Genomic DNA, 9,655 nt, shown 5'->3' on the forward strand with positions numbered 1-9,655 from the left:
AAGTAGATTGCAAGATGACAAACAGATGAATGTTTATCGAGGCAATCTACTAATTTAAAGTAGTTATCACCGCAATAAACCGTATTTCATTATGTTTTAATGTACATTATTTAATTTCATATTCTGTTCTTGTACATATCACATTCTTTTGACATGTATATCGACTTCAAGCACTATTTTGTATATTTGTATTTTATTCTATATGTTGCATTGTTGGAGGAGCTCAGGTCAGAAGAGTCTCATGCCATGTCTACCTGAAGCTGCTGAGCATGTGACGATAACACCTTTGGATGTTGAATGAACCTCCGCAGAGCTCAGGTGTTTAATAGTCCTGGGATGAAACGGTGGTTTTTGTCCTGACGCTGCGTAATATCATTTATGGAGTTTTTCCAGGTCCTCAGATGCGTCAGGTCGATGGCGTCAGACTCCAGAAATAATCCCCCCTCCCACATTAACCTGTACCCCCCCCTGTGCAGGAAGAGCTCCCCCTACAGGACTCTGGAGCCGGTGCGCCCCCCCGCGGTGCCCAATGACTACGTCTGCAGCCCCACCAGGAATAACCCTGTTGCCGGGCAGATTCCCAGCCCCCCCCGCACCGCCTCCCTCCACCACCGCCCCCGAACACACAGGTAGAGGGAGGCGGGAAACAAACATGGCCGCCGCCTCCGCCTCCTCTTCTTCTCTCTAACGTCGTCTTTTCTGATCCAACATCGCTGCCTTTTTGTAGTTCTTTTTTCAAAAAGGCAGATTTTTAACTCGTCTGTTTGTCTAGTTTTGATTTAGACGATTAATTTAACATGGCCGCCTCTTCTTCTTCTTCTTCGTCTCTAACGCCGTCTTCACTTCCACTCTGATCCAACATGGCTGCCTTTTTGTAGTTCTTTTGCGAAACGCCAGATTTTTAACTTGTTTGTTTGTCTAGTTTTGATTTAGACGATTAATTTAACATGGCCGCCGCCTCTTCTTCTTCATCTCTAACGCCGTCTTCACTTCCACTCTGATCCAACATGGCTGCCTTTTTGTAGTTCTCTTTCGAAACAGCACATTTTTACACATTTGTTCGTTGATCAATTTGACATGGCCGCCTCGTTCTTCTTCGTCTCTAACGCCGTCTCTAACGCCGTTTTCACTGATCCAACATGGCCGCCCCCTCCTCTTCTTCATCTCTAACGCCGTCTTCACTTCCACTCTAATCCAACATGGCCGCCTCTTCATCCTCGCTGCATCAACTACTAACGGATTCATTCATTCATTTATTAACATTCACTTGCAGCTTCATTGACTCTCTGTTTATGTGCGTTGGTGCTCTTGGTGGGAAAAGAGAAGCTGTTATTTTAAGTTAATTTAAAACTCTTTCTGTTCTTGGAAATAATTTAGAGCTGTCCTTTTTACTACTGTCGTTCTTCTCCCTTGTGAATCATTTGGTTTACAAAATGTGGAATATTTTCCTAAATCTGGTGTCTCACAGTGTTGTAAATCTTAATGTGTTTACCTCGTGTAGTTTGCAGGTTTAGCTGACGACACAGCTCTTTAATTTACACATTTAACATTTTAATTTGACCAATCTTTTGATTCAAAAATTTTTTTTTTATATTTAAAAAAACATCTGATCAAATTAAAAGTCATTGCTTAACTTTATTTCATTTTTTACTATTTTATTTATTTATAAATATGTTTAATTTGTTTCTTTATTTTATATATTTATTTGCTAATTTAATCAGTGAACATGAAAAATTAACACTCAACTGTCTGCCGTCCAATCACAGCGCAGCTCCCGGAATCTTTCTCATCCAATCAGCACCTTTCCTTTGTCTGTCAGCCAATCAGATTCTTTCATTTCTGCTGTGCCAACATTAACCCTCACTGCTGCTCTTCTTACAGACTGCTTTTATTCTGAAGGTTCTCTACAGGCAGCTGACTTCCTGTCTGCTTTTATTTTGTTGATTTTCCAACTTTTATTATTTGTCTTTCATTTTGCTCTAACGTCCGCGTTCTTCATGATCTGTGTGTGTCCTAAAGTGCTTAAGTTCAAAGTGTGTGTGTGTGTGTGTGTGTGTGTGTGTGTGTGTGTGTGTGTGTGTGTGTGTGTGTGTGTGTGTGTGTGTGTGTGTGTGTGTGTGTGTGTGTGTGTGTGTGTGTGTGTGTGTGTGTGTGTGTGTGTGTGTGTGTGTGTGTGTGTGTGTGTGTGTGTGTGTGTGTGTGTGTGTGTGTGTGTGTGTGTGTGTAGTGGCAGCAGTGGGGGTAGCAGCAGCAGAGAGAACAGCGGCAGCGGCTGTGTGGGACTCCCCATCGCCGTGCCAACACCCTCCCCCCCATCCACTTTCCCAGGTAACACACACACACACACACACACACACACACACACACACACACACACACATCTGTTGATTGGTTTTAAATTGAACTGATATGGATCATATTAAAAGACGGATTTAAGGTTTATTTATCTCTTAATATCTTGTATAAAAAAAAGTTAGTTTTAATTGTTTTTCAGAATAAATATCACTCTTTGATATTTACACTTATTTAACTCCCTGCTTCCTTCCTTCCTTCCTTCCCTCTTTCCTTCCTTCATTTATTACTTTATTACTTTCTTTACCTACTTCCTACCTACCTTTCTCAATCCTTCCTCCTTCCTTCCTTCCTTCTTCCTTCCTTCCTTCCTTACATACTTCATTTTCTCTTACTTACTTACTTACTTCCTTCCCTCCTTTCTTTTTTCCTCAATCTTTCCCTCCTCCCTCCCTTCTTCCTCTCTCCCTCCCTCCTTCCTTCCTCCCTTCTTTCCTTCCCTCCTTCCTTCCCGCCTTCCTCCCTTCTCCCTTCTTCTCTTCCCTCCCTGTAGTGTCTCCCACTGCAGGACCCCCCAGCTCCTCCTCCACAGCTCCTAACTCCTCCCCCTCTCCTTCCCCGACTCCTTCCTCCTTCTCCTCCTCTTCCTCCACTGCCACTCTAACACACCCCGGTGCTCCCTTACTCCCTCAGTATCCCCCCCAACACTCCCCTCCTCCTCCTCACCCAAACACCCAATCACACGCTCCCTCCTCCAACACTCACCCGTCTGAGGGAGATCCGCCTCCTCTCCTTCCTCCCTCTCCTCCCTCCTCTTCCTCACCTCCTCCGGATGAAGGTGAGTGTGTCCTCCTCCCTCACCTGCTCCCTTTCTCCTTATATTAAAATAAATATCACTCGAGTATGAACACTTGTATAGCCCATATTTAAATCATTAGGTCCTTAAAGTTGTAAAATGCTTAAAGCTGAATCATCCATTAATTCTACTGAGCCGAGGGGGCGGGGCTTAATGGCAGGGGCGGGGCTGCGAAGTCACGCCCTTCTACTCCCGGTCCCGCATGCTGGCTCTAATGAACCGACTCACTCCCCTTGTGTGTATGTACAGCTCTCAACATGCCCAGACTTGTAGTGATTTTCACCTCTTTTAATACTTTCCGCCTCATTCTGAAAGAAAGAAGTGAAATGTGCCAACGTGACGGCCGTCTGGGTGCGTGGTGCGAGACGGGAGATGTAGTTCATTGAGCGTTTCACAGTTTTACGACACATTTTTATTTTTTTGACTTGCAAAATTATCTTTTAAATTGACAAACATCATATGTGTCATTCGTGGCACAATTCAAACGGGATGGAAAGATAACCTTTCTCTCCCCTTTGACTTCAATACATTATTTTTCTGAAATACCCATGGAGGTCCCCCGGAAAGGGAGGGACTTCGCCACTCTATGAGATCCATACGGGTACTTCTCTCTGACAGCAAGGCATGATGGGTAATCTGTGACATTTTGCTCTCTAGAATCTCAGGGCATTTTGTCCTCATGAGCCAATGAGCAGCTCTCATAGGAATGAACAAGCCCCGCCTCCTACGCTGTATCCAGTTCTTATTATCCATCCATGGTTAGCATGCTAACTGGGGGAATGCTAGCACTTTAGCAGAGCATCAGAGCTGCGTTCATTATCAGTCACTAGAAATGTTCCTCATTCAAATGTCCACATGTCTTCATTGACCTAACACCACCCAAAGCCTATGGGTGTCCCTTCTGTGCCCCAACATAAGCCTCTACTGTCAGATAACATTATATAGTTCTTGTTGAAGATGATAAACAATGATTTTAGGCGTTTGTTTTTCAACAGATCAAAAGACCCTGGTGTCGACAGTTTCAGTGCTTTCCTTGCTTTCAGATTAATTGAAGGATGAAGTGCTTCTGTGGGGGTCATGACCATTTTGAAACCCTTAAGATCTGAAGACCCTCTTGAAAAATAAAACATGTGTTATATTGGGGTCAAAACGGTTTGTACAACCCTAACGTCTCTCCCCCCCCCCCCCCCCCCCCCAGGTAACACGGCGCCTCAGTTCTTCAGTATGAACCGTCCCACCCCCAGGCAACAGAACGCTCAGCTGGGCGGGTCTCTGCCCTACAGACGACCCCCCTCTGTCACCGGACAGCCAATCACAACGGAGAACCAGAACGGGGGGCCGTACTACAACCAGAGCCCAGGTGAGAGACATTGGGACAGGGTTGTAGTCAAGTCACCAATTCACTCTTGAGTCCCCACTTTTCGAGTCCGAGTCACCAAGGAGTGTCCGAGTCGAGTCCGAGTCGAGTCCGAGTCCAAGGCCGAGTCACAAGTCTTCATGTATTAATCTTAGTGGATATACTTGTCTATTGAACTGCTGTGAAGCGAGTTTGGCTACAATTCTTGTATAAAGGGTGCTATTACAAATATAAAGCTTATTAATAATATTAATATTATTATTTATATTATTATTTATATTATTGTAAATGACCTTTAATATGTCTAACTTTATTTAAAATGAGTTACCTTTTAGAGAAGTGATTATATTTGTATGCCAATATTTTCTTATGGTAAAGTTTTCTTTTTGCACTTTTATTTTGATAGTAATAAGATCAGGACTCTTCGTGTTATGGGCTGAATCTTTATGTATTGATTAGATCACGTTACTCTGATGATAGTGTTCAGCCTATGTGTCTGAACTCCATCCTTAGAGTAATGTGTAACGGAGCCTTCTCTTCAACATTGTTTCCACATAGCGAGCATTTTGCGCTGCTCTTTCCCAATGTGGAAGCAGAATGTGTGAAAGCATACAGCACGACGCGGGGTGTGTCTCCGGACACCTCTAGACTGGAATAGCGGGGCCCAGTCCATGAACTCGCCTCACAGGTGCACACGCCAGGATAGAGGACATCAGACTCCAGAGAAAACTAGCTCGAGTCCGAGTCGGAGCGTCAATGTAAAAGTCGAGTCCGGGTCATCGTGGGTTAAAAATTCACGAGTCAGAGTCGAGTCCGCGTCAATCAGTGCGCGAGTCTGAGTGGAGTCACGAGTCCTGAAAATCAGCACTCGAGTCCGAGTCCAGGACTTGAGCCGGACTCGAGTGCTCCATCTCAATGACTGGGATATTATTTAGTGCATTTTCTGCACATAGAAAATGTTTAATCTAATGTCAAATGTGTGTGTGTGTGTGTGTGTGTGTGTGTGTGTGTGTGTGTGTGTGTGTGTGTGTGTGTGTGTGTGTGTGTGTGTGTGTGTGTGTGTGTGTGTGTGTGTGTGTGTGTGTGTGTGTGTGTGTGTGTGTGTGTGTGTGTGCGCAGCCTCCCCCCCCCCCTCTCTGCTCCAGTTCAGTCCTCAGCTTCCTCTCATGGGCTTCGTGGCTCGAGTTCAGGAGACCAGTGAGTTATAACGTTTTAATTCTTGTTAATAACACTCTAATCAAATAAATCACATTTCATAAACTTCATAAACTAGTCTCGGACATTTAGTTTTGGTTTGTTTCAGAACGTGTTATCAGGTATGCTTTAAAAAACAGTAATAATATTCTAAGATGTATTCCTGAGTGTTTCTGATGGTGTTGTGTTTTCAGTCTCAGACGTCCCCCCTCCGCCCCACCCGGCTGCTGAGAGCCAATCAGAGGAGCCGCTGCTGAGCCCTCAGCCAATGGAGGAGCATGGTGAGGAAGAGGAGGATGCGGTGGTGGAGTACAGCGACCCGTATGCAGAGGAAGACCCTCCCTGGGCCCCCCGCACCTACGACGAGAAGGGTGAGCAACACTGTGTACACTCTTTAGTTCAGCACACTGATGGGTCCAGGAGGGTCTCGGTTTCATCACAGGCTTTATTACCTGTTAGTCGTGTAATAATGAATAATACTGCAGCAAGGATGCAACATAGATGGTTTTACTCCCTGCTTCCTTCCTTCCTTCTTTACTTCCTTTCTTCTCTCCTTCCTTCCTTACTTCCCTCCTTCTTTACTTCCTTCTCTCCTTCCTTCTTTACTTTCTTACTCTATTCCTTAATTCCTTACTTACTTCATTACTTACTTCCTTCCTTACTTCCTTTCTTTCTTTATTCCTTACTTCCTTTATTCTCTCCTTCCTTCTGTACTTTCTTACTTTATTCCTTCCTTCCTTCTTTACTTCCTTTATTCCTTCCTTACTTACTGACTTCCCATCTTCTTTACTTCCTTTCTTCAATTATTTCTTGACTTACTTCCTTACTTCCTTACATCCTTACTTACTTCCTTACTTACTGACTCACTGACTGACTTACTTACTTCCTTCCTTACTTACTGACTTACTTACTGACTGACTTAATGACTTACTTCCTTACTTCCTTACATCCTTACTTACTTCCTTACTTACTGACTGACTTACTTACTTACTTCCTTCCTTACTTCCTTACTTACTGACTGACTTACTGACTTACTTCCTTGCATCCTTACTTACTTCCTTCCTTACTTACTGACTTACTTACTTCCTTCCTTACATACTTACTTCCTTGCTTACTGACTGACTTACTTCCTTACATCCTTACTTACTTCCTTACTTACTTACTGACTGACTTACTGACTTACTTCCTTACTTCCTTACTTACTTCCTTACTTACTGACTCACTGACTGACTTACTTACTTCCTTCCTTACTTACTTCCTTACTTACTGACTGACTTAATGACTTACTTCCTTACTTCCTTACATCCTTACTTACTTCCTTACTTACTTACTGACTGACTTACTTACTTACTTCCTTCCTTACTTCCTTACTTACTGACTTACTGACTTACTTCCTTGCATCCTTACTTACTTCCTTCCTTACTTACTGACTTACTTACTTCCTTCCTTACTTACTTACTTCCTTGCTTACTGACTGACTTACTTCCTTACATCCTTACTTACTTCCTTACTTACTTACTGACTGACTTACTGACTTACTTCCTTACTTCCTTACTTACTTCCTTACTTACTGACTGACTTACTTACTTACTTACTTAATTCCTTACTTACTTACTTCCTTACTGACTGACTTACTTCCTTACATCCTTACTTACTTCCTTACTTACTTACTGACTGACTGACTTCCTTACTTCCTTACTTCCTTACATCCTTACTTACTTCCTTACTTACTGACTTACTGACTGACTGACTTACTTACTTACTTACTTCCTTACTTACTGACTGACTTACTTCCTTACATCCTTACTTACTTCCTTATTTACTGACTGACTTACTTACTTACTTCCTTCCTTACTTCCTTACTTACTTACTGACTTACTTACTGACTGACGTACTGACTTACTTCCTTACTTCCTTACATCCTTACTTACTTCCTTACTTACCGACTTACTGACTGACTTACTTACTTCCTTCCTTACTTACTTCCTTACTTACTGACTGACTTACTTCCTTACATCCTTACTTACTTCCTTACTTACTGACTGACTTACTGACTTACTTCCTTACATCCTTACTTACTGACTTTCTGACTGACTTACTTACTTCCTTCCTTACTTAATTTCTTCTCTCCTTCCTTCTTTACTTTCTTACTTTCTTCCTTACATACTTCCTTCCTTCCTTACTTACTTCTTTACCTCCTTTTTCCTTACTTGCTTCCTTAATTTCTTCTTTTTTTCCTTCCTTCTTTCCTTCCCCGCTTATTTACTTCCTCCATTCATTCCTTCCTTCTTTCCTTTCTTCCTTCCTTTCTTCCTTCCTTCCTTTGTCCCTCAATATTATAAGTATCAGGACTTTAGAGGATAGAGGTCTTCCTTTCCAGGTAGATTATCTGGGATCACTGGGAATCTTACCCCCTCATATCTGACGTCCAGCGCTCCATCTTTCAACCTCTCTCCATTCTCTCCCTAGCAACAGTGTGTTATTGAGTGTTAGCAACCTCCCACAGGTCCGAATTGACCAATCAGAATGGAGTATTCACCCTAGCCGTGTAATAATGAATAATACTGCAGCAGGAATGCAAAATAGATTATTTTTCTACCTGTAAGTACTCCCTGCTTCCTTCCTTCCTTCTTTACTTCATTTCTTCTCTCCTTCCTTCTTTACTTTCTTACTCTATTCCTTACATCCTTACTTACTTCATTACTTACTTCCTTCCTTACTTCCTTTATTTATTTATTCCTTCTTTACATCCTTACTGACTGACTTACGTACTTCCTTTCTTCCTTACTTACTTATATGCCTCCGTTCTTCCTTACTTGCTTCCTTACATAGTTCCTTTTCTCTTACTTACTTCCTTAATTCCTTCTTTGCATCCTTCCTTCTTTACTTCCCTGCTTCTTTCCTTCCTTCATTCATTCCACTGGGAATCTTACCCCCTCATATCTGACGTCCAGCGCTCCATCTTTTAACCTAATTCTCTCCCTAGCAACAGTGTGTTATCGAGTGTTAGCAACTGCCCACATGTCCGAATCGACCAATCAAAATGTAGTATTCACCCTAGCCGTGTAATAATGAATGCTACTGTGTTTGTCCCTGCAGTGGTGGCGATCTACGACTACTCTGCGGACAAAGAGGACGAGCTCTCGTTCCAGGAGGGCTGCATCATCTACGTGATCAAGAAGAACGAGGACGGCTGGTACGAGGGCGTGATGAACGCCATGACGGGCCTGTTCCCCGGGAACTACGTGGAGTCCATCATGCACTACGCCGACTGAAGCCTGCTTCCTGTTTCCTACTTCCTGTTTGTCTGCGGTCACGAGAAGGGGTTCAGCCTCTCGGACCAAAAGGGAAAATATACTCTGCATTCATAACAAATCAAATCACAAACAGAGTATAAATTATTTAGTTTTAATGATATTTCATTTCATTTTAACAAAACATTTTCAGTTTTTGAGATACGTCGGTCTCACAACAGAGTACGCCAACAATTAAAAAGACTCCTTTGTTTATATCACTATGGAACACTTTAATTTTTTAGAATTTAGATTCAAATCAATTCCCAAGAAGAGTAAAAATCGTAGTTTCAATAATATTTTATTTTAACAGGTTTTTTTTTAAGCAGCAGCAGGAACTGTTGTGTACGTACTAGGGATCGGAACGATTAATCGAATATTAGAATATTCAAAATTATTCAGGTATTCGAATATGAGTTATGAATTTTTTCTTTTTTCTTTTTTGGGAGTGATGCCTAAGTCGATTACATATTATCAAATGGAATAATTCAATGTATATATATACGACAGTGCCATAGCTACATGTGTTAGTTGACGTCTAAAGGTGTGTTTTGCTCCGCTCACCGGTCCCTCACAGCGGGCAGAGCTGCAGGTGCTGATCTCTCTCTCTCGCGTCCGGTTATACTTCACTCGCGTTTATGTCCAAATCCATCAGATCTAGTT

At 42.4% G+C, this 9,655-nt stretch overlaps 1 protein-coding gene across 5 annotated transcripts in view; it reads left to right on the plus strand.

Moving 5' to 3' along the window:
* Nucleotides 1-9,426, plus strand: part of LOC307028973 (abl interactor 2-like) — a 38,674-nt gene extending 29,248 nt beyond the window's left edge. For 3 of the 5 annotated variants that reach the window (XM_079664421.1, XM_079664422.1, XM_079664425.1), the window contains 7 exons: nt 477-629; nt 2,228-2,328; nt 2,846-3,130; nt 4,347-4,508; nt 5,625-5,702; nt 5,894-6,070; nt 8,799-9,426. In XM_079664421.1, coding sequence (XP_079520547.1) covers nt 477-629; nt 2,228-2,328; nt 2,846-3,130; nt 4,347-4,508; nt 5,625-5,702; nt 5,894-6,070; nt 8,799-8,974 — 1,132 coding nt within the window. In that variant the 3' untranslated portion in view covers nt 8,975-9,426. The remainder of the gene's footprint in view (nt 1-476; nt 630-2,227; nt 2,329-2,845; nt 3,131-4,346; nt 4,509-5,624; nt 5,703-5,893; nt 6,071-8,798) is intronic. The other 2 variants (XM_079664423.1, XM_079664424.1) reach the window with 1 other exon arrangement.
* The last annotated feature ends 229 nt before the right edge of the window (nt 9,427-9,655 follow it).

The sequence above is a fragment of the Notothenia rossii genome, assembly GCF_949606895.1.
Source record: "Notothenia rossii genome assembly, chromosome: 2".
Taxonomy (NCBI): domain Eukaryota; kingdom Metazoa; phylum Chordata; class Actinopteri; order Perciformes; family Nototheniidae; genus Notothenia; species Notothenia rossii.